This window comes from Hyperolius riggenbachi, chromosome 12 (assembly GCF_040937935.1).
Source record: "Hyperolius riggenbachi isolate aHypRig1 chromosome 12, aHypRig1.pri, whole genome shotgun sequence".
Classification (NCBI taxonomy): domain Eukaryota; kingdom Metazoa; phylum Chordata; class Amphibia; order Anura; family Hyperoliidae; genus Hyperolius; species Hyperolius riggenbachi.
In genome coordinates, this window is record NC_090657.1 from 180,026,197 (window position 1) to 180,051,261 (window position 25,065).

The 25,065-nt window shown below is 46.9% G+C and overlaps 1 protein-coding gene across 1 annotated transcript in view; it reads left to right on the forward strand.

Annotated features, from left to right (window-relative positions):
- LOC137541016 (protein spire homolog 1-like) overlaps positions 1 to 24,860 on the forward strand; it is a 75,728-nt gene extending 50,868 nt beyond the window's left edge. The window contains exons 12-16 of the mRNA XM_068262166.1: positions 8,166 to 8,288; positions 11,026 to 11,087; positions 20,327 to 20,354; positions 22,898 to 23,022; positions 23,893 to 24,860. Coding sequence (XP_068118267.1) covers positions 8,166 to 8,288; positions 11,026 to 11,087; positions 20,327 to 20,354; positions 22,898 to 23,022; positions 23,893 to 24,112 — 558 coding nt within the window. The 3' untranslated portion in view covers positions 24,113 to 24,860. The remainder of the gene's footprint in view (positions 1 to 8,165; positions 8,289 to 11,025; positions 11,088 to 20,326; positions 20,355 to 22,897; positions 23,023 to 23,892) is intronic.
- Positions 24,861 to 25,065: the final 205 nt, after the last annotated feature.

The window sequence follows — 25,065 nt, forward strand, 5'->3', positions numbered from 1 at the left end:
GACCATTCTGTACTTTGTGTTGGAAAACAAAAATAATGTATCCCGAAAAGTGCTCAATTAAAGTGAACAGAGATGAAGCATCCTCATGTATTTTACCATATAGATCAGTGGGAACATTAGAGAAAACGCCTACCCTGCTCTGTTTCATTATTTACTGTTCAGATTGCTTCTTATCAGCCCAGATAAAATCCCCGACTGAGCATTCAGTCTGGCTTTGCTATAATGACTCAGCTATGATTCCTGAGCAGAGCCACAAGGGGGCAGGCTTGGGCTTGAAAAGACATCAGAGAACACAGACTCCGCTATAATGATTCCTGAACAAAACCAGACTGAATGCTCAGTGGGGGATTTTATCAAGGCTGATGAGCAGGCTGTGCAGTAAATAATGAAACAGAAGGCAAGGTAGGTGTTTTCTCTAATGTTCCCGCTGATATATATGGTAAAATACATGAGGGTGCTTCGTCTCTGGTTCACTTTAAAGCTGTATGAAACTAAGCATTTCTTCTTTGCTCTAAAAGATTTACAGCATATAATCTGCTAACTTTATTTTTTGTGTGGTAGTACAACAGCATTCAAACGGGGCTCATTTCCCCGGGCAGTTGAACGGAGTGCTCAGCAGGCAGTTACCAGGAAGCAGTGAGCATGAAGCAGTTGCCAGGCAGCAGCTAGCAGTTGTGACTTTGAGGGGCTTTTCACGGCCTGTCAACTGCTCTTGGAAAAGGGCCCTTAAAGAGAAACTCCGAGCAAGAGTTGAACTTTATCCCAATCAGTAGCCGATGCCCCATATTACACAAGAAATCTATTCCTTTTCACAGACCATCAGGGGGCGCTGTATGACTGATATTGTGGTGAAACTCCTCCCACAAGAAACCCTGAGGACCATGGTACTCCTGGCAGTTTCCTGTCTGTGAACCTTTGTTGCATTGTGGGAAATAGATGAGAAAAAGATGTGGGTCCGCTTCAATGTCTCCAGGAATTTATTAGGGACTTATCCCAAAACAGCAACAGGACATATAAAATCTAAGTCCCTAATAAATTCTTGGAGACATTGAAGCGGACCCACATCTTTTTCTCATCTGTTTATTGGCCTAGGCTGCCTAGGTCCTGCTCTGTCTACTGCTGGAGTGTAGTATTCCTCGTGGTTTTTTCCTATTGTGGGAAATAGCTGTTTACAGCTGTTTCCAACTGCCAAAAAAGCGTGCAGCAGCTACTTCACCTGCCAACAGTAAAAATGTCACCATGTAATAAATGTCAGAATGTAAATCAGGGATTTAAAAGATTTTACAATGGGCAAACACTAAATCATTTATACATAATTATTGTAAAAATGAACCACTTTTTTATTACATTATTTTCACTGGAGTTCCTCTTTAAAAGACCACAGTCACGAAAAATTGTAAAATTTTAAAATGCATGTAAACCTAGACAAATGTGTTTGTTTGTTTTTTGTTTTTTTTGTGTTTTTATTTTCCCTAGAGTAAAATGAGCCATAAATTACTTTTCTCCCATGCTGCTGTCACTTTTTTATAGTAGGTAGTAGAAATCTGACAGAACAGACCTGCCTGCTTACCCGTCATTCTTCTTAGTATGTGTTTACATGTATTTTTTAAGGACATAAAATTTCCTTTTAAACAATACCAGTTGCCTGGCAGCCCTGCTGGTCTATTTGGCTGCAGTAGTGTCTGAATCACACCAGAAACAACTGCATGCAGCTCATCTTGTCAGATCATTTATTCTCTCCTTCAAAGGTCTTGTTTTTGTCTACGTACCTGGGCAAAACAAGGTCTAAGATACAAATTTGGTTTGGCAAGTGATGAAGGCCCTCACTTTCCACTGCAGTGCCCCCAGTTGGTAATTTGCAAGTTTTGCCCCTATAGCAGTGAGGGTACAATGTCCACAACAGTGATTCCCTTTCGGGCATCTAGCAGACAACCAATTCAGGGGTGAGATACCAATATTTTCTTTTAATTAGAATATCACCCATTGTGGGTTTTCTAAAGGCTATGCATGTGGGATTTGGGAAGGCCTTTTGTAAAGTAGGGTCCCTAGTTATCACTGACCAACTTTTCCTCACAATTTGCCCAATTCTTCTAGACATTGGCGTGTAATCAAATGTGAATGTAATTAACATGTCTTTGTTCCTTTTCGGGGTCCTAACAAAGAGCGAGGACCCATCCCTATTTCTAGCTCTATCTTTTGCTGCCTCTAGTAGTGTCCTGTCATAGTTTCTTGCCTCCAGACGAGCAGTGAGTTCCCGTGACTGCACTTTGTCTTCCAGTACTTGCGTCTGAGACGTAACAATTCTTCAGTGACATTTTCACTTGTTCCGGGTGGAAGTTGTTTTTATGCAATAGAGCTAGTGTTGGGCGAACAGTGTTCGCCACTGTTCGGGTTCTGCAGAACATCACCCTGTTCGGGTGATGTTAGAGTTCGGCCGAACACCTGATGGTGTTCGGCCAAACTGTTCGGCCATATGGCCAAACTAAGAGCGCATGGCCGAACGTTACCCGAACGTTCGGCTAGCGCTGTGATTGGCCGAACGGGTCACGTGTAGTGTTGGGCGAACATCTAGATGTTCGGGTTCGGTCCGAACATGGCCGCGATGTTCGGGTGTTCGAGCCGAACTCCGAACATAATGGAAGTCAATGGGGACCCGAACTTTCGTGCTTTGTAAAGCCTCCTTACATGCTACATACCCCAAATTTACAGGGTATGTGCACATTGGGAGTGGGTACAAGAGGAAAATTTTTTTTGCAAAAAGTTTATAGTTTTTGAGAAAATCGATTTTAAAGTTTCAAAGGGAAAACTGTCTTTTAAATGTGGAAAATGTCTGTTTTCTTTGCACAGGTAACATGCTTTTTGTCGGCATGCAGTCATAAATGTAATACATATAAGAGGTTCCAGGAAAAGGGACCGGTAACGCTAACCCAGCAGCAGCACACGTGATGGAACAGGAGGAGGGTGGCGCAGGAAGAGAAGGCCACGCTTTGAGACACAACAACCCAGGCCTTGCATGAGGACAAGAAGCGTGCGATAGCCATTTGCATTTTGTCGCCATGCAGTCATAAATGTAATACAGATGAGAGAGGTTTAATAATAATAATAATAATAATTAATGGCAGTATTTGTATAGCGCCTTTCTCCTGTCGGACTCAAAGCGCTTGCGAGTCAGCCACTAGAGCGCACTCAGTAGGCAGTAGCAGTGTTAGGGAGTCTTGCCCAATGAACTCCTTACTGAATTACTGGCTTACTGAACAGGCAGAGCCGAGATTCGAACCCAGGTCTCCCATGTCAGAGGCAGAGCCCTTAACCAGTACACCATCCAGCCACATAACAGGGACCGGAAACGCTAACCCATCACAGATGTTCGTTGTTCGTTACTTGGTTGGGGTCCGGGAGTGTTGCGTAGTCGTTTCCAATCCAGGATTGATTCATTTTAATATGAGTCAGACGGTCTGCATTTTCTGTGGAGAGGCGGATACGCCGATCTGTGACGATGCCTCCGGCAGCACTGAAACAGCATTCCGACATAACGCTGGCTGCCGGGCAAGCCAGCACCTCTATTGCGTACATTGCCAGTTTGTGCCAGGTGTCTAGCTTCGATACCCAATAGTTGAAGGGTGCAGATGGATTGTTCAACACAGCTATGCCATCTGACATGTAGTCCTTGACCATCTTCTCCAGGCGATCGGTGTTGGAGGTGGATCTGCACGCTTGCTGTTCTGTGTGCTGCTGCATGGGTGTCAGAAAATTTTCCCACTCCAAGGATACTGCCTATACCATTCCCTTTTGGGCACTAGCTGCGGCTTGTGGTGTTTGCTGCCCTCCTGGTCGTCCTGGGTTTGCGGAAGTCAGTCTGTCGGCGTACAACTGGCTAGAGGAGGGGGAGGATGTCAATCTCCTCTCTAAAGTCTCCACAAGGGCCTGCTGGTATTCTTCCATTTTGACCTGTCTGACTTTCTTCAAGCAGTTTTGGAACATTGTGTTTGTACCGTGGATCCAGAAGGGTATAAACCCAGTAATTGGTGTTGTCCAGAATGCGCACAATGCGTGGGTCGCGTTCAATGCAGTCCTAGGCCGAAGAGGTCATAGCCTAGGGTCACAAAAACCTGTTTATTTGGGCTATTTCAATGGTAGTGATGGTGACGTATATGAATCTCAGCCATGGCCGTTAGCAACGTCTGAATTTCACGAAATGTCTCATGCAGGTAGACATATTGTTAGACTTGGATTCCAAAGATGGGGTCCCTACATCTCTGCAAACCAGAGTTACAGGGGTCCAAAATTGGTAAAATCCCCCATAGGCTTTCATTGCCTCCCTATTTCACTTTCCAAAATCTCACATCTTTTCAAAGGGCAATGGCTCAGCAGTACCAAATTTTCTAGCATTGTAGGGACTCTTAGGGGGATCATGACTGGTGAGTTTTGCCACTGCTGAGCCATTGCCCTTTGAAATGGTGTGAGATTTTGGAACGGTAAATAGTAGGCCCAATAAAAGCCTATGGGGGATTTTACCAATTTTGGAGCCCTGTAACTCTGGTTTGCAGAGATGTAGGGACCCCATCTTTGGAATCCAAGTCTAACAATATGTCTTCTACCTGCATGAGACATTTCGTGAAATTCAGACGTTGCTAACGGCCATGGCTGAGATTTATGTACGTCTGCATCACTACCATTGAAATAGCCCAAATAAACAGGTTTTTGTGACCCTAGGCTATGACCTCTTCGGCCTAGGACTGCATTGAACGCGACCCACGCATTGTGCGCATTCTGGACAACACCAATTACTGGGTTTATACCCTTCTGGATCCACGGTACAAACACAATGTTCCAAAACTGCTTGAAGAAAGTCAGACAGGTCAAAATGGAAGAATACCAGCAGGCCCTTGTGGAGACTTTAGAGAGGAGATTGACATCCTCCCCCTCCTCTAGCCAGTTGTACGCCGACAGACTGACTTCCGCAAACCCAGGACGACCAGGAGGGCAGCAAACACAAGCCGCAGCTAGTGCCCAAAAGGGAATGGTATCGGCAGTGTCCTTGGAGTGGGAAAATTTTCTGACACCCATGCAGCAGCACACAGAACAGCAAGCGTGCAGATCCACCTCCAACACCGATCGCCTGGAGAAGATGGTCAAGGACTACATGTCAGATGGCATAGCTGTGTTGAACAATCAATCTGCACCCTTCAACTATTTGGTATCGAAGCTAGACACCTGGCACAAACTGGCAATGTATGCAATAGAGGTGCTGGCTTGCCCGGCAGCCAGCGTTATGTCGGAACGCTGTTTCAGTGCTGCCAGAGGCATCGTCACAGATCGGCGTATCCGCCTCTCCACAGAAAATGCAGACCGTCTGACTCAAATTAAAATGAATCAATCCTGGATTGGAAACGACTATATGCAACACTCCCGGACGCCAACCAAGTAACATAAACAATGAACATCTGTGATGGGTTAGCGTTTCTGGTCCCTGTTTATTGAACCTCTCATCTGTGTTACATTTATGACTGCATGGCGACAAAATGCAAATTGCTATCCGCACGCTTCTTGTCCTCATGCAAGGCCTGGGTTGTTGTGTCTCAAAGCGTGGCCTTCTCCTCCTGCGCCGCCCTCCTCCTGTTCCATCACGTGTGCTGCTGCTGGGTTAGCGTTACCGGTCCCTTTTCCTGGAACCTTTTATATGTATTACATTTATGACTGCATGCCGACAAAAAGCATGTTACCTGTGCAAAGAAAACAGACATTTCCCGCATTTAAAAGGCAGTTTTCCCTTTGAAACTTTAAAATCGATTTTCTCAAACTATAAGCTCTTTTTGCTAACATTTTTTTCCTCTTGTACCCACTCCCAAGGTGCACATACCCTGCAAATTTGGGGTATGTAGCATGTAAGGAAGCTTTACAAAGCACGAAAGTTCGGGTCCCCATTGACTTCCATTATGTTTGGAGTTCGGGTCGAACACCCGAACATCGCGGCGATGTTCGCGAACCCGAACATCTAGGTATTCGCCCTACACTAAATAGAGCAGGGATCAGGAACCTTTTTGTCTGAGAGCCATAAACGCCACATTTTAAAATGTAATTCCGTGAGCCATACAATATATTTCAACCTGGGATAGTGGGGCTCACGTCCCTGTTGTTGCCATGGTGATGTGTATACAGTTGATCCGCCGGGCAGCAGAAGTGTCAGATACGTCTTCAGCTTCTCTTGGGTTCCAAGAGTGAGACAGGAGAAATGCCGACTATCACCTTGTACAATTAGCTAGCTGACGTGGGGGTTGATTCACTTTGTAGGACGAGATCCCCCACACTTTGATTGGCCCAATAGGCTGCCTGTCACTTGACAGACAGCCCACTGTGCCAAAGTGCAGCGGTCTCGTCCTTAAGTCACTGGACCTGACGGGGTCCAGGGTGGGACAACTGGAGCAGCCGTTAGTTTTGTGGGGAGTGCGAGTAAGTTAGTGGTGCATACTACAGCAGTAGCGTGCCTACTTTGAAAATGTTACTTGCACTGCCACACTAAGCTGCGCTGCTTGAGCAGTGTAGCTTAGTGAATCAACCCCTACTGATTTGTATGTGAGCCAGATGTAGCCATCAAGAGAGCCACATCTGGCACCCGAGCCATAGGCTCCCTACCCCTGCAAGAGTTGACAGCCTTTTTGTTTCCTGAATTCTTCACACACCAATCTGGCACTCTGGTTTGATTTTTGAGGTCAAGGAAGCTGACACCTTGTCCACTCAAATAGCTCAGAGGGAGTAGGTCAACCTGGTTTTTGTGTTTGGCGTAGGGAGCCAGATCACCGGCTTTCTTTTATGTACCAATTGATCTAGAAATTTCCTCTACTTGATATCTAGAGTTGAAGGAAGCCTTCCCCCCCCCCCCCCCCCTCCAAAATTGCAGACAGCCAGCGGCAGCAGCGAGGAATCGGCATGCTCTGAGGAGCGATAGCACTGCGTGCCGCTGGGCTGGTTTCTGTCCCCCCCCCGCCGCTCTGTGCACAATTTCCCCCCCTTCCTGCGCTGTGCCCCCTCCTCAGCTCTGGGGGCCCCCACTAACTGGGACCCGCCTTTGTGGGGTTATCTGCCGCCAGCCAGATTGCCGCCAGCCAGATTGCCTTTTGTGGGGGTATCTGCTGCCATTTGACTACTTGATGAATTATCATGAGACATGTAACTACATTATTTTATCTAAAATGTATCTGGTCAGACCTAATCTCTGTGAATAACATTACAAAATACTTGTTTTGTGTTTTTTTTTTTTTTTTTTTTTTTTTTTTTTTGGTCTGCCCATGACTCATCATGACCACGCCGATGTTCCAGTGTGTGGTGACACCCATTTACTTTTGCTGCTGCGCGCGCCGCATGTGGACATATCGCTATTAGACTGTACTCTAGAAATTTTGCATGACTTTATGGTAGGAAATAGATTGTGAGCACTTCTGGAGTACATGTGTATGTGAGCCCAAATTCGGGAGGGGGGGAGGAGGAGGAGAGGGGATCGGGGGGGGGGGGGGGGTGGGATGAGGGCTCCAGGCTGAAACTTCCTTGCCTTGGACCAGCTGGGATATGTGAGTGTGTAGGACAAAAATGTTTCCAATTCTTTTTAATTTTTTCCTTGTTTAACTTGAACATATGAAGATTAGTATACTTCTTTTCTCTTCCAAAGTGATGCATTTTCATGCATCTGGTACACAGCCGCAATGAAAGCCTGTGAGAACGGTGTCCATTCTCACTAGGCTGGTCGCTGCGTCCGCCCCATCCACTTCACCCACTGCTGTCCACTGCCAAGCAAATACTTGCATGTTCTGGTGTAGTCCGCTGTGTTGCTGACTTTTGTTTATGACTAAATGTATATGGGCAATGATTTCTGGAAAGTGGGTTATGTCATTTGTGCAGGTTGTGGGATTCACATCTGTGCAGGTCCCTGGAACTCGTCACAAAGCTTTCAGTATTGAACCCTTTTTTTTTTTTTATTTTTTTTTTTTTTTTGCTCGACTCGTATGTTCAACACGTTTTCTAGGTATAACCGTCTTCATCAGACAAAATCAAGGAGCAACTGAAACGAGCTTGGTAACAAGCCAAGCGCCTGTGTCTCAATGGAGAGTTTTCCCCAATTCTAACTGGTAACCCCTAGACTACGACTTTATTTTATTTTTATTTTTTCCCAGGGCTGGGAGTACCAAAGCATACATCTTCCTCCAACAATCTTGGAGTTGGCACCCGTTCGTCGCATGATGGTAAAAACCGAGATGTCAGTCTTCTCGTCAAGTAGAGAATTTCCTGGACTGAAGGTAAACCAAATGAGGGCTGCAAAGCTGGGGGAGGTGGGTGGCAGTTCCAAATTGAATTGCTCTTGCTAAGACCCTACAAGCCATCAGGGTCCTGCTAAGACCCCCACAGGGTCCTGCTAACACCACCACCAAGACAGGGCAGCGTCTCCAATGTTTTTACAGTATCAAAAGCAGAAGAAATATCTAGGAGGCATTAACCTTGTGGCTTCTCGTCTCTGAAGAGGTCACCTTAGTCTTCAATCTAGATCTGGACGCACAAATTCTAAGGAATTAGGAAGGAGTCAAATGTGTTGGTCCGTTTTATGAGGAGATGCAGAGACTTATTCTTGGCAACAAGATTCATTGTTTATATTCTGTAGCTTATTTTTGTAACCAAGGAGGTGGCAACTGAAGCCATAGTTCCTCCACTTGCATTCAGGGACACAAGCAGCAGGCTCTGTGTCATATTGTTGTGCCATATCTGCTGGGGCTTGGTGAGGGTGGAGCGGAATATCTTGTGTGGATCAGAGCCGACAATTAATGTATTTATGTTGGAGCGAAACTACCGTATGTCAGAAGAGGTGAGGGATACCAGGGCGTGTTTTAGATTGTGGAGGTCTCTCTCTCTCTCTCTCTCTCTCTCTCTCTCTACATTCTGCTCATCCTCAGGTCAATGGAAGCACTAGGGGTTGGAAGAGCACTCAGTCAGTACATGGAGTAGGTAATCACACACCATTTTCATAACGGTGCCAGGACAGATTGTAGAAAGTATTTGGTCTGCACCACATCCAAAAAAATGCATACTTTTATTGCAAAAATCAACTAAGCACATGCTGTAAGGCAGCTAGAGCCCGCTGTTTTGGGTATGTTACAAGGGTGGCTTGTAAAAGGACAACATACTTCAAACAGTGAGCTGTAGTGGACTTACAGCAAGTTCTTTTCATTGATTTTTTTTTTTACAGTTAATGTGTTTTTTATTTGACCTGATGATGTAGAAAGTACTTGGTCCGCACCACATCTAGTGACAAATGGGTCGATGGTAAGAAGGTTGCCTTCTGAGGAGAAATTGTAAGTTGCTGAGGTGGGTGAAAGTGAAACATTTAGAGAAGACAAAGCATATGTGAGGGGCTTTGGTCGGCATGAAAATGAATAAGCAGCTGGACTAAGTGGGGATTGCTAGTATTTCCCATTGCGATACAAGTCACCAAGGGTTAGAGCGGGCAAGTTGTATAAGCAAATGTGCAGAAGTTGAGAGGCAGGAACAGTGAGGGTAAAAGAATGACCATTAATAAGGTTCTTTAGACTTCATATGTTGATCATTATGCTGGGGATGTAACTTGGTCTGAAAAGTGACACTCGTGCAGGGATGCTTAACTCAAGTCTTCAAGGGCCTTATCCATGCCAGAGTTTAGGATGGATTGAGAAATGTGTTCTACATGATGAACCACCACACCTTTCCTGATGCAGTCCCTTGCGCATTCTTGGCACATCTACTCTTAATTGGAGGACCCTTGAGGACTGGAGTTCATGCACTACTGGATCTATTTTCAACGGTTTGGATTCAATCTTTTCTAACTCCATGTTCATGGTTGAGACAAGCTCCTTATGTCCCAGTCATGAGGGTTGGCTGGCCGCAAAACATTTGTTGTTGGTCACACTAATCTATAATTTTACCACTCTGCATTGTATAACCTGCAACTATTGGGCTATCCTACCCAAGGTGGTTGTACAGTACATGTGACGAAATGCCTTCTGTACATGACTCAGGCCCTGTTCACACCTAGCATCGCAAAACTCTAGATTACCGCTAGCATTTTGTGGGAGTAATTTTTTTTTCTTTTCTAAAAATCACTGGATGAAGTAGTGTTTTTGGAGCGATCGTGATTAGCTGTTCTATACATGCTTATCGCGATCGCTCCTGAATCGCCGGCAATCCGCTGCATGTAACACGTTTGCAGTTAACGCTAACCACAATGACGCGAGAACACTGCCATAGTGTTACATGGGCTAGCGGATTTTAAAAACTGCTAGCAGTGAGCGGGAATCGCGCAATTCCCGTTCAAGTGTGAACAAGCCCTAAAGGTGGCATACAATAATGGCCTCAATTCACTAAGCAGTTTAGACTAGTCTACTGATGGTTTTTAGTCTACTGATGCTTTGGGCAGTTGCATCAAAGGGGAATTCACTGGTTTAAACCATTTGGTAATTAGGTGGGTAAAGCAGGGGAAATGATCAAAAGATGCAATTCAGACTAGTAGCTATGACTGACATCCTTCTCCTTTGAGCTCTCACCTGGATACAATTAAACTCCTGCATAATTCAAAAGGTTCCATCCTCGCATCTAAAATACCTGACAATTACTTTACCGACAAGAAATCAGCTGGTCTAATCTGTCAGAAAAAATGGCCGTGGTTACTCGTTTGCCTTTCTGAATCGTGTATTACGGAATGTTAGACCAGGTCTAAAACATTACACCAAACAATCAGACTAAAAACCAGTGGCGTAACGATAGGGGGTGCGGCCTCCTCCAACCACAGTATTGGCTCATTATCGGTCCTGTGCTGATATTCACTTCAATAGATGCCTTGAATAGTAGTGATCATTAACAAACTTCCCCAGACCCCTTTTGCACCTATGATGCTGGTTTTCCTTGATTGGTTTTGGATCTATATATGTATATGTATAGTGAAGTTCTGCAGAAAGCTGCTGTAGAGCTATATGGTGATGGAAGCCTGATCTAATTTTAATCTGTTTGCAGACTTGTTCAAGTTGTCGCAAGAGGCTTCTCTGCTATAGAATCCTCTGCAAGTTCTGTGACAGGTAAGAGTGGACTGTTCAAAGTGGAAGTACAGCCTGGTATAGCTTATGGTAAAAACGTGTTTTCCTTCTCGTTATTCTCCATATACAGTAGTTATCCTATCTGAGCTAGGGGGACTTGTGACTTCTATACAGATGACAGTACCATGGGACAAAGGCAGAGTACAGCATTGCTAGCTGTTATTAAATGGATCTGGTAGATGTACATGTGAGGTTTTTAATTAATTTTATTTTTTTTAGGTGGGTGAAGCAGAAAATCAAAATGGCAGCATCTATATCACTCTCACCCGGGGTTTCTTTTTAAAGGGAACCTGAGGTGAGAGGGATGTAGAGGCTGCCATGTTTCCTTTTTAAGCAATACCAGTTGCTTGGCAGTCCTCCTGATCCTGTATCTCTAATACTTTTAGGCATTTACCCTTAACAAGCATGCAACAGATCAGGTACTCGGAGTCAAAACCCTGGAAAAAGCATATGACTAATAGAGTAAAAGCTGAGTCAGACACTACTTATGCCAGAAGATTAACAGGGCTGCCAGGCAAATGGCATTGTTTACTAGAAAAAAGTGCAAAAAGTGATCCAATTTTTATATATTTTTTTTTTTTTGTTGTAATGTAAAGCAAGGGTCTAGTATACAGTGCAGGAGAGTATTGACGTGTCTGCACATCAATATTGTTCACAGCATGTTTTGTATCGACGTGTATATCCGTCAATATCGCTAGGGAGGTTAAAGTATTACGTAGTCACATGCCTCCCGAAAAAAATGATTCTGTAGTCATGAATACAGATAAAAGAATTAGGTTTTCACATGCTTCCATATAAGTTAGTAGCTAGTAGTGTTGGGCGAACAGTGTTCGCCACTGTTCGGGTTCTGCAGAACATCACCCTGTTCGGGTGATGTTCGAGTTCGGCCGAACACCTGACGGTGCTCGGCCAAACCGTTCGGCCATATGGCCGAACTAAGAGCGCATGGCCGAACGTTCCCCGAACGTTCGGCTAGCGCTGTGATTGGCCGAACGGGTCACGTGGTTCGGACCCAAACGCGCTCTGATTGGCCGAACTGTCACGTGGTTCGGGTAAATAAATACCCGAACCACGTCATATCTCCGCCATTTGTCTGTGGGTTTAGCTTTGGGTAGGCAGGCAGGGTAGTTCGCGCTCCAGCCACGCTAGCCAGGGTCCCCCCCAGTCATTGTGTGTCGCTGCTGGGAACAGTAGTACACCGCTCGTTCAGCCACACTATATAGCATTCTGTGTACTGTTCTGTGTCTGCTGGGAACAGTAGTACACCGCTCGTTCAGCCACACTATATAGCATTCTGTGTACTGTTCTGTGTCTGCTGGGAACAGTAGTACACCGCTCGTTCAGCCACACTATATAGCATTCTGTGTACTGTTCTGTGTCTGCTGGGAACAGTGGTACACCGCTCGTTCAGCCACACTATATAGCATTCTGTGTACTGTTCTGTGTCTGCTGGGAACAGTAGTACACCGCTCGTTCAGCCACACTATATAGCATTCTGTGTACTGTTCTGTGTCTGCTGGGAACAGTAGTACACCGCTCGTTCAGCCACACTATATAGCATTCTGTGTACTGTTCTGTGTCTGCTGGGAACAGTAGTACACCGCTCGTTCAGCCACACTATATAGCATTCTGTGTACTGTTCTGTGTCTGCTGGGAACAGTGGTACACCGCTCGTTCAGCCACACTATATAGCATTCTGTGTACTGTTCTGTGTCTGCTGGGAACAGTAGTACACCGCTCGTTCAGCCACACTATATAGCATTCTGTGTACTGTTCTGTGTCTGCTGGGAACAGTGGTACACCGCTCGTTCAGCCACAACTATATAGCATTCTGTGTACTGTTCTGTGTCTGCTGGGAACAGTAGTACACCGCTCGTTCAGCCAGACTATATACCATTGTTTACTGACACTATATAGCAGACTATATAGCATTGTGTGTACACCGCTCAGCCAGACTATATACCATTGTTTACTGACACTCTGTGTACACCGCTCAGCCAGACTATATACCATTGTTTACTGCCACTCTGATTCTGCTGGGGAACAGTAGTACACCGCTCGCTCAGCCAGACTAATATACCATTGTTTACTGACACTATATAGCAGACTATATAGCATTGTGTGTACACCGCTCAGCCAGACTAATATACCATTGTTTACTGACACTCTGTGTACACCGCTCAGCCAGACTATATACCATTGTTTACTGCCACTCTGATTCTGCTGGGGAACAGTAGTACACCGCTCACCCGCCACTGTATAGCATTGTGCTCTGTGTCACTGCTGACAATAGTGGTACACCGCTCACCCACCACTGTATAGCATTTCTGTACTGCCACTGTACTGCTGCCAGTCAGCGTGTACTTTAAGTGAAATGAGGAAGAAATCCGGTGAAAGAGGGAGGGGCAAGGGAAGAGGTGTTTCCCCTGACGGTTCACGTACAGGCCACAGGGGAGCACCCAAGAAAACCCACTCAATACTGCCCATGTTGTCCAGGACAACAACCCTCACAGATCCAAAAGAACAGGACAGATAATTACTTGGATGACCTCTCAAGCGTCCAGCAGTGGGTTAAGCAGCACCAGCACATCACGCACGAGGTCCGAGTCCTCAGCCAGTTAAAGTCTGGGCTTTCTTGAAGACTGCACTGAGGATGTTACCATGGCGATTTGCAAGGTGTGCAAGACCCGCCTGAGCAGGGGGAAAAGTATTAACAACCTCTCCACCACCAGCATGAGCCGCCACATTCTATCCAAACATCCCACTCTGTGGGCAAACGCGGCAGGACAGGGTACCACCGTACCACCAGCAACACTGCCTCCCTTGGGTTCACCAGACTCACCACCAGACCCGCCTCAGCAGCAGCAGTAGCCCAGCCATTGCGTGGTTCACAACATTCACAAACATCAGACGATGCTGACACTGTCACTTTCCGGACTAGTGCTCTTGAGGTCTCCCAGTGTTCATCAAACACAACAACCAACAGCCCTTCGGTGTGCAGTGCTACGGTTGAGTTGTCTGTCTCTGAGATGTTTGAGCACAAGAGGAAATTGCCAGCAAATGAACCCGCGGGCCGTGGCAGTAACAGCCAGCCAGCATAGCCAAGCTTCTGGCCTGCGAAATGCTGCCATATCGAGTGGTGAGAGACAAACAGCTTCAAGGGCATGATGTCAGTGGCCATCCCACGTTACGTGGTTCCCAGCCGCTACCACTTTGCGCGCTCTGCAGTGCCTGAGTTGCATGAGCACGTGGTCAGCTAAATAACCCGAAGCTTGAAGAATGCCGTTGCCTGCAAGGTTCACCTCACCACTGACACCTGGACAAGTGCGTTCGGCCAGGGTCGATACATCTCCCTTACCGCGCACTGGGTGAACCTTGTGGAGCCTGGCAGTGATTCCTCACCTGCTACGGCGCGGGTGTTGCCCACGCCGCAAACAGCTGCACCGCCGTCCCTCCCACTGGATAACAACAGCAGCACCTACCTCTCTGACTCCTTCTCCTCCAACGCATCTCAAAGCTGTACCTCATCCGGAAACGCTAACCCCAGCACCAGCAGCAGTAGGATCGTGGAAGCAGTGCAGCACAGCTGTTGGCATGCGTCAGCAAGCGTTGCTGAAGCTGATCTGCCTTGGGGATAAGCAGCACACAGGGGAGGAAATTTGGAGGGGAATAAAGGAACAGACGGATTTGTGGCTGGCACCGCTGGACCTGAAACCGGGGCATGAAGCTAGACACCTGGCACGAACTGGCAATGTACGCAATAGAGGTGCTGGCTTGCCCGGCAGCCAGCGTTATGTCGGAACGCTGTTTCAGTGCTGCCGGAGGCATCATCACAGATCGGCGTATCCGCCTCTCCACAGAAAATGCAGACCGTCTGACTCAAATTAAAATGAATCAATCCTGGATTGGAACGACTACGCAACACTCCTGGACCCCAACCAAGTAACATGACCGATGAACATCTGGGATGGTTTAGCGTTTCCGGTCCCTGTTTATTGAACCTCTCATCTGTATTACATTTATGACTGCATGGCGGCAAAAAGCATTGCTGCTATATCCGCACGCTTTTTGTCCTCATGCAAGGCCTGGGTTGTTGTGTCTCACAAAGCGTGGCCTTCTCCTCCTGCGCCTCCTCCTGTTCCATCACGTGTGCTGCTGCTGCTGCTGCTGCTGCTGGGTTACCGTTGCCGGTCCCTGTTTATGGAACCTCTTATCTTTATTACATTTATGACTACATGGCGGTACAAAGCATGCTATCCGCACGCTTTTTGTCCTCATGCAAGCCTGGGTTGTTGTGTCTCACAAAGCGTGGCCTTCTCCTCCTGCGCCTCCTCCTGTTCCATCACGTGTGCTGCTGCTGCTGCTGCTGCTGGGTTAGCGTTGCCGCGTGGTCCCTGTTTATTGAACCTCTTATCTTTATTACATTTATGACTACATGGCGGTTACAAAGCATGCTCTCCGCACGCTTTTTTGTCCTCATGCAAGGCCTGGGTTGTTGTGTCTCGCAAAGCGTGGCCTTCTCCTCCTGCGCCTCCTCCTGTTCCATCACGTGTGCTGCTGCTGGGTTAGCGTTGCCGCGTGGTCCCTGTTTATTGAACCACTTATCTTTATTACATTTATGACTGCATGGTGGTACAAAGCATGCTATCCGCACGCTTCTTGTCCTCATGCAAGGCCTGGGTTGTTGTGTCTCAAAGCGTGGCCTTCTCCTCCTGCGCCACCCTCCTCCTGTTCCATCACGTGTGCTGCTGCTGGGTTAGCATTACCGGTCCCTTTTCCTGGAACCTCTTATATGTATTACATTTATGACTGCATGCCGACAAAAAGCATGTTACCTGTGCAAAGAAAACAGACATTTCCCGCATTTAAAAGACAGTTTTCCCTTTGAAACTTTAAAATCGATTTTCTCAAAAACTATAAGCTCTTTTTGCTAAATTTTTTTTCCTCTTGTACCCACTCCCAAGGTGCACATACCCTGTAAATTTGGGGTATGTAGCATGTAAGGAGGCTTTACAAACCACAAAAGTTCGGGTCCCCATTGACTTCCATTATGTTCGGAGTTCGGGTCGAACACCCGAACATCGCGGACATGTTCGGCCTGTTCGGCCCGAACCCGAACATCTAGATGTTCGCCCAACACTAGTAGCTAGGTGTCTCAAAATGATTGTCTTCATAATCCTCCATAAGTTAAAAGAATTAAGGGTGGGATATCACTGGGGCAAAGTGTGGGGTAGAACAATGCTGTCGGACATCACTTGGCCGAAGTGAATGCGCCTGATTGCTGACTGAGCGGTCGGGGGCACACCGTATTCTCTGCGGAGGTGGCCATTACTGTTTGCCTTGGATGAGTTTCATCTGGCGTGTGTACCAGGCTTAAAGAGGAACTCCAATGATGTAATAAAAGTGCTTCATTTTTACAATAATGACTAATGATTTAGTCAGTGCTTGCACATTGTAAAATCTTTTCTCTCCCTGATTTACATTCTGACATTTATCACGTGGTGACATTTTACTGCTGGCAAGTGATGTCACTGGAAGGAGATGATGCTTGCTTTTTTGGCAGTTGGAAACAGCTGTTATTTCCCACAATGCAACAAGGCTCCCACAGTGTGATGTCAGAACCATGGACCTGATATCACTGTGGGAGGGGTTTCACCACAATATCAGAGCCCACTGATGATCAGTTTGTGAAAAGGAAGAGATTTCTCGTGGGAAAGGGGGTATTGGCTGCTGCTTGGGATGAAGTTCAATCTTGATTACGGTTTCTCTTTAAGCTACTTAGAAGTATTAAATAGCCAGGTGTGGTAAGATAAGATGTTTCCCCCAGATTTGATTTGAGGGTGGACTCTCAGGACTAGTAGATGGGCAGATGGGCTATTAATTCTACAGATATTGATCCACAGGACTATCAAATACTGAAAAGTGCCCACCAAATAGTACTCGGTAGCCAGAGGTGCCTCAGTGTTGGAAAACTAAATGTGCCTCCCAGTATTATGTAGCCAGAGGTGCCCTCTTGTATAGGTAGCCAGAGATGTCGTTGACCTCCCCCCTCCTCCCATATCATAACCCCCTGTGTGGCATCTTCAGCTTCCTTGCTTAAAGGGACACTGTAGGGGGGTCGGCGGAAAATGAGTTGAACTTACCTGGGGCTTCTAATGGTCCCACGCAGACATCCTGTGCCCACGCAGCCACTTACCGATGCTCCGGCCCCGCCTCCTGTTCACTTCTGGAATTTCAGACTTTAAACCACTTAAGGACCGTGGGGCTTTACCCTTAAAGACCAGACCCTTTTTTCCATTCCGACCACTTCAGCTTTTACGGTTTATTGCTCGCTCATACAACCTACCACCTAAATGAATTTTGGCTCCTTTTCTTGTCACTAATAAAGCTTTCTTTTGGTGCTATTTGATTGCTGCTGCGATTTTTACTTTTTATTAATATTCATCATAGTATTCACTGAGGCATAGTGAGTTCATAGAAGATATTATTTTTTGTCACAAGTAAGCGGAAAATGACACTTTGTGACAAAAAAAAAAAGTTTCCATTTCTTCTAACTTGCGACAAAAAAAAATGAAATCTGCCACGGACTCACTATGCTCCCCCTCTGAATACCTCGAAGTGTCTACTTTCCAAAATGGGGTAATTTGTGGGGTGTGTTACTGTCCTGACATTTTGGGGGGTGCTAAATTGTAAGCACCCCTGTAAAGCCTAAAGGTGCTCATTGGACTTCGGGCCCCTTAGCGCAGTTAGGGCTGCAAAAAAGTGCCACACATGTGGTATCGCCGTACTCGGGAGAAGTATTATAATGTGTTTTGGGGTGTATTTTTACACATACCCATGCTGGGTGGGAGAAATATCTCTGTAAATGACAATTGTTTTTTTTTTTTTTTTACACACAATTGTCCATTTACAGAGATTTCTCCCACTCAGCATGGGTATGTGTAAAAATACACCACAAAACACATTATACTACTTCTCCTGAGTACAGCGGTACCACATGTGTCACACTTTTTTGCAGCCTAGGTGCGCTAAGGGGCCCAACGTCCTATTCACAGGTCATTTGAGGCATTTGTTTTCTAGACTACTCCCACGGTTTAGGGACCCTAAAATGCCAGGGCAGTATAGGAACCCCACAAGTGACCCCATTTTAGAAAGAAGACACCCCAAGGTATTCCGTTAGGTGTATGGCAAGTTCATAGAATTTTTTTTGTCACAAGTTAGCTGAAAAATGACACTTTGTGAAAAAAAAACAATAAAAATCAATTTCCGCTAAGTGTCATTTTTCACTAACTTGTGACAAAAAAAATTCTATGAACTTGCCATACACCTAACGGAATACCTTGGGGTGTCTTATTTCTAAAATGGGGTCACTTGTGGGGTTCCTATACCGCCCTGGCATTTTAGGGGCCCAAAACCGTGAGTAGTCTGGAAACCAAATGTCTCAATGACTGTTCAGGGGTATAAGCATCTGCAAATTTTGATGACAGGTGGTCTATGAGAGGGGGTGAATTTTGTGGAACCGGTCATATGCAGGGTGGCCTTTTAGATGACAGGTTGTATTGGGCCTGATCTGATGAATAGGAGTGCTATGGGGGTGACAGGAGGTGATTGATGGGTTGCTCAGGGGGTGGTTAGAGGGGAAAATGGATGCAATCAATGCACTGGGGAGGTGATCGGAAGGGGGTCTGAGGGGGATCTGAGGGTTTGGCCGAGTGATCAGGAGCCCACACGGGGCAAATTAGGGCCTCATCTGATGGATAGGTGTGCTAGGGGGTGACAGGAGGTTAATGATGGGTGTCTCAAGGTGTGATTAGAGGGGGGAATAGATGCAAGCAATGCACTGGCGAGGTGATCAGGGCTGGGGTCTGAGGGCGTTCTGAGGGTGTGGGCGGGTGATTGAGTGCCCTAGGGGCAGATAGGGGTCTAATCTGATGGGTAGCAGTGACAGGGGGTGATTGATGGGTAATTAGTGGGTGTTTAGGGTAGAGAACAGATGTAAAAACTGCACTTGGGAGGTGATCTGACGTCGGATCTGCGGGCGATCTATTGGTGTGGGGGGGTGATCAGATTGCCCGCAAGGGGCAGGTTAGGGGCTGATTGATGGGTGGCAGTGACAGGGGGTGATTGATAGGTGATCGACAGGTGATCAGGGGGATAGTTGCATACAGTACACGGGGGGGGTCTGGGGAGAATCTGAGAGGTGGGGGGGGGGGGGGGGCGGGTGATCAGGAGGGAGCAGGGGGCAGTTTAGGGAATAAAAGAAAATAGCGTTTATAGATAGTGACAGGGAGTGATTGATGGGTGATTGGGTGCAAACAGTGGTCTGGGGGGTGGGCAGGGGGGGGGGGTCTGCGGGATGCTGGGGGCGATCAGGGGGCAGGGGGGGGGGGGGAAAATCAGTGTGCTTGGGTGCAGACTAGGGTGGCTGCAGCCTGCCCTGGTGGTCCCTCGGACACTGGGACCACCAGGGCAGGAGGCAACCTGTATAATACACTTTGTATGCGGCGATCCGGGTGCTAGTAACCCGCCGGCGCTTCCGAACGGCCGGCGGGTTACAGCGCAAGGGGGGCAAAGCCAGTCCCCGGCGGAGGATCGCGTCACGAATGACGCGATCGCTCCGCCCATGCCCGTACAAGGACCGCCGCCATTTGTACATGCGGCGGTCCTTGCGGGGTCCACTTCCCGGCCGCCAATTGTACATATGGCGGTCGGGAAGTGGTTATAGTCTGAAAACCACTGCGCCTGCATTGCCGTGTCCTCGCTCCATGTCACCAGGAGCGTACTGCACAGGCACAGACCATACTGGGCTTGTGCTATACACTCCTGGTGACATCAGCGGAACACGAGGACACCTCTGCGCAGGCGCAGTGGTTTTCAGACTTTAAAGTCTGAAATTCCAGAAGTGAACCGGAGGTGGGGCCGGAGCATCGGTGAGTGGCTGCACGGGCACAGGATGTCTGCGGGGGGGGGGGGGGGGGGAGGGGGCATTAGAAGCCCCGGGTAAGTTCAACTCCTTGGTTATATCTGTATTGAGTCTGTTTACACTGTTCTTTTGAAGTAGGTAGATTATCTGTATGTATGTCTGGGTATTTCTTCACCTCCTTTTTGAAGAAGTTGCTTATGTCTTGGGGACTTCCAGCTCAAGACACCACGTTTTCTCTGTAAATGTCGGAGTTCTTCTTTATCCAGGCCATGTATAACTAAGCTTTCCTCTCTTCCAGGGCCATCTGTCCGGAGTGCCGTGTGGAGGTAATTGTGCCCCTGGTGGACAGCCCCCTCTAATGCTACCGTTTAATCTCTTCATCCACAAGCTTACTTTTTCACTTAGAAACGTGGTTTAGAAACGTGATTTAACTTTTTCTTTAACCGTGTGTTAGTGAACTGCCTACTCTCCCCTATCCTGAATAGAGCTTGCAACACCTATGGGGTGATGGAAGACTTTTGTAATGAGAAAAAAAGTATGCTTCACTGCCTTTGTTAATGGACAATTGGACAACAATTGGACATATTATGCAATAATGCACTGCATGCAATACCTGGGATACTGTAGTGCGTTGGATCCCAGCGTACCGCATGCACTATAAATGTTCCATAGACGTACTATTGCAGTGCAACCTTCTGTGTTAAGTTTTAAAATACAAGCTTGCCACTTATGGGACATCTTGACTAAAACCATAAATGCACTTAGATTGGCTTATTGATCAGGGTCATTTTTAACGGACCACAATCAAGAAAATTGTGAAATTTAAAATACATGTGTACATGTACAAATAAGTGCATTTCTTCCAGAGTAAAATAAGTTATAAATTACTTCTCTATGTTGTCACTTAAAGTAAGTCGTAGAAATCTGACAATACTGACAGGTTTTGGACTAGTCCATCTTTTCATGGTGATTCTCAGCATCCCCTAAAAAGGATTCATACAAAGATGCTGACCAGCCTCCCTACTCGCTACACACTGATTTGGCAGTTGGACAGAGCAACTGCCATTCGTAATATGCTTTTCAAAATAAAGCAAACCCTGAGAATCCCTCCATGAGATGGGCTAGTCCAAAACCTGTCGGTTCTGTCAGATTTCTGCTACTTACTGTAAGTAACAGCAACATAGGGGAAAAGTAATTTATGGCTCATTTTACTCTGAAATACCTAGAAGCTGCATGTGGCGTCCACGGTCGCCTAGCCACCGCAGCTTCATGCCCCCTTGGGGGGATGAAAAATGCTGATCGTGATGGGAAGCCAACGATCGCCACACCGCTGCCCCCCAAACGAGACTTCACTGGGCGACGCAGCTTCCAGACGCCTACTGTCCGTGTGAACCAGCCCTAACTGTTTCCTCTCCTCTGTGTATGCATTGCCCGGCCTCCTCCCAGTCTCCAGGCACTTCCACACCAGTGTTGCCAACCGCCGTAAATTAAAGGGCATTTCGTAAATTTTGATACAAATTTAGCTGGCCGTGAATTCCGTAAGGAATTCAGCAGTGTCCGTAAGGTGAGCAGGAGGGGAGCACCGCAGAGAAGAGGGAGAGCTGTGGGGACAGCTGGGAAGGGGGGCCATCTTCCCCCCCCCCCCACCCCCCCCCCACCCCCTTTCCTCGCCCTAGTTCTGGAGGGGAGAGCGAGGAAGAGCCCTAAGTGTTGAGCGGCATTTGGCAGTGGAGGAACTTGCCTCCGTCTCGCTCCAAGCGCTGGAAGTTCTGGTGCCACTGCTCTGGTCTGGACCAGACTAGCGGCAAATCCATCCCGCGCCTGCAATGAGACGGTAAGTTCCGCCTGCTGCCAGCTGCCCGCACAAAACTTGGTTCTGGAGGGGAGAGGGAGGGAGAGCCCTAAGGTGAGGGAAGGGGGGGGGGGGGGGGTAAAAATGTGTCCCGTCCCCCCCCCCCCCCCTTCCCCGCTGTCCCCTTCTCTGCGCTTCTTCCCTCCTGCTGGGGGACACCTGGCTACCTATTCTGGGCACATATACCCCTGGCTACCTATTCTGGGCACATATACCCCTGGCTACCTATTTAGGGAACCACTGCCATATTTGTGTATTTATGTGTTTTTGTGGTGTTTTGTTCTTTGGGTGAAATGCTGTAAGATTACATGTATTTTGGGGGGGGGGAGGGAACACTATGGCAGAGCTCAAACTTCCCCGGCATACATTATTTTAGTAGTGCTATAAAAGGTCTGTTTGGCCCCACCCATGACCACGCCCACATTCTGTTGCGTGACCATGCCCATTTTTCGGCACATCGTGCTGCGTGCGGCGCAGGGGATTTTGTCAGTAAATTTTTAGGTATTTGTCAGTAAAAAATAACATGAAAGGTTGGCAACACTGTCCCACACAGCTCTGCAGCTTCGTGCATCCTCACAAATCATTGTGTGACTTTGCTGACCTGGTTTATTCGTATGGATCGGATTTCAGCTGAGTAACTTTCTTAGCTTCTCAGCACAAGAAATCTTGGCCAATCAGAGAGGAACAGAGGTGTGGGAAGGGAAAATGGGAGTGAAAAACTTCATCCAATCAGGCTGCATTAGTTATGTCTGAGGGAGGGGGAGAGAGAGAGAGAATGCAACTTCTCTTTTACAGCAGATGTACCAAATAAGAGCCAGGGAGCTGGTAAATTCTATTGATTAAAATTCTATTTGTTTTCTCAATGGAATATATTAATTTTGGATTGCCTGGTTAACATCCTTATCTGTTTACCATAAAAAATGCTAACTGTTAGAGAATGGATTTATTTTTATGCCTATTTAAGCACACTTGTGTAAAGGCTCGTAACCCTGACTTACACACTATCTCCTCTTACAGATGTTGATGCCATACCAGAAGTGCATGAAGCTGGCTATAAGTTTCTTCAAGGCGATGGTCCTGAATAAGGAGAGCGATCCGGTGAGCCTTATGCGGAGTAAAGACTTCCTCCGAGACAGCTCTAGGTAAGGCTCTGGCTGCTACATGTGGAAGATATACAGTATATATGTAAAGTGTACCTGTAAGAAACAAGTGTCCCAAAGGGGTTCTCTCCTTAATAGAGGAAAGCTTTCCTATCCTCCACTGTTCCAGCGCTGTGTCCCCCAGAAGACGGCCAACGACCCCATGTTGACAGCCCACAAATACTCAGTAGCACGGACCGGATCAGGCTTTGCTTTTTCTGCTGAGGCCGAAATGAGATGGTCATTGGGAAGGTTAGGTGCCTGTGAGCTTGGGATTCGCAGTGCTGGGTTGCCTGGAGGGAAGACCGGGTGCCAGAGGTCCCCCCCACCCCCCTAGGAAACCGGTGTACTTTACTAAGGATGATGGTGTACAGCTGATTAGAGATGGCCCGAACGGCACTGTACTGAAACGGAGAAATGGTAAAATAAGTGGTACTTGCCGGGGGCTTCCTCCAGCTCCAAGCTCGTCCCTCGCCGCAGCTCTGCCCACAGCCGTTCGCCCCAGGTCCGTCCCGGTCCCCGGCGATGACGTCAGAGCGACCTCCAGGTCGCTCTGTACTGCGCCTGCGCGAGCGGCGCTGTCAATCACCGCCACGTGGGCCGGAGCGGACTGCGCAGGCGCAGTACTACTGCTGCGAGGGACGAGCTTGGAGCTGGAGGAAGCCCCCGGCAAGTACCACTTATTTTACCAATTCTCCCCCTGATGACTCCTTTTAAGGTTAATACAAGGTTTATAAAAAAAAAATGCATAATGGCTTGTTCTGTGCTAGTCATCTGATAACCGTTTCAAACTATTTGCCAAACAAAGTCAAAATTGGTGAAATTAAATATAGTTGAAGTTCCTTTAACATTTATTTTTATTTTGCTTTTCAGTATTCCGCTGCTTTTATTTCATCCTAAACATGTCTCAGGCGACATCTCCTTCCAGAAATGGCTGATGTACAACTGGACCTCCATGCCCATCTGTCTTAAATGCCAGGAGTACATAGTCGGCGTGGTCAATCAGAGCCACCTTCGCTGCGATGCTCTTAGAGGTGAAAGTGTGAAGTCTCGCAGTATGTCCGACTCATCCATGCCATTTGTGAGGCACTGAAGCTCAGGGAGAAGGCAGGTCTAGCTTCCTCCTTAGACTAAGGATCAGGATGTTCTGCAGTACCGGTTTTGGAGCAATGGCTTCTGAGAAGATGAGATGTGGTAGGAGTTTGTTACCTCCGCAAAAACTTTCTATTATATTTTAACTGTCTGTGTTGTGTTTAATGACTAGGCCCAGCCTAATAAAATTCTTAACTACTTCAAGACTGATCTTGCCAAAACACTTTTTAGTTTCTTCGACCTCCCCAGCACCCCCTGGTGGGCAGAGGGTTTGAACCCTTATGATCTAAATAAGAAGCTGGTCCATGTTGACTCGCTACGGACTTGCTGTCTTCGACTTTGGCTGAAAACACTGGGTATGTGGATTGTCAGTGTGTAATTCTGAATTTGTATTTAATATTGGTAGTAAATATCACAATATTTAAAGTGTAAATATTTTAATATTTTAAATCCATATTCTTGCATGGGTTTCTAAATGATGCACTTTCTGCTTTTTACACTTTTTTTGTTTGTTTTTGTTTGTTTGACCCTCAACAGTTTAACCATGCTGTGATTATCACCAACACGTAACATTGCTTTTCTAGTCATGCTTATCGGTTTTCTACAGCCTATTATCTCTTCCCTCCCCCCTTCCACTTTCACTGCATGTGTTTTATGGCTGTATACTTCTTGAAGTATTAAATGTTGGTTTTATTCAGGCCTTATGGCGATTGACTCATCCTGTAGAATTTAACTCTGGACAATAAAGTGCAAGGATAATATGGAGACCGGTGTGTTGTGTGGTTAATTTGAAAACTCCCGGGAAGGTGTCGTAAATTTGTGGGACTATGAAACTGGGAAAGTTGTGGGGCTATGAAACTGAAAGTTCTCAGGAGTCTGGAAAAATGAAAAGCTAGGCGTTCTATAGACTGGTGGTGCTGGATGTGCACCTTGCTTCCAAGGACATGAAGGAAT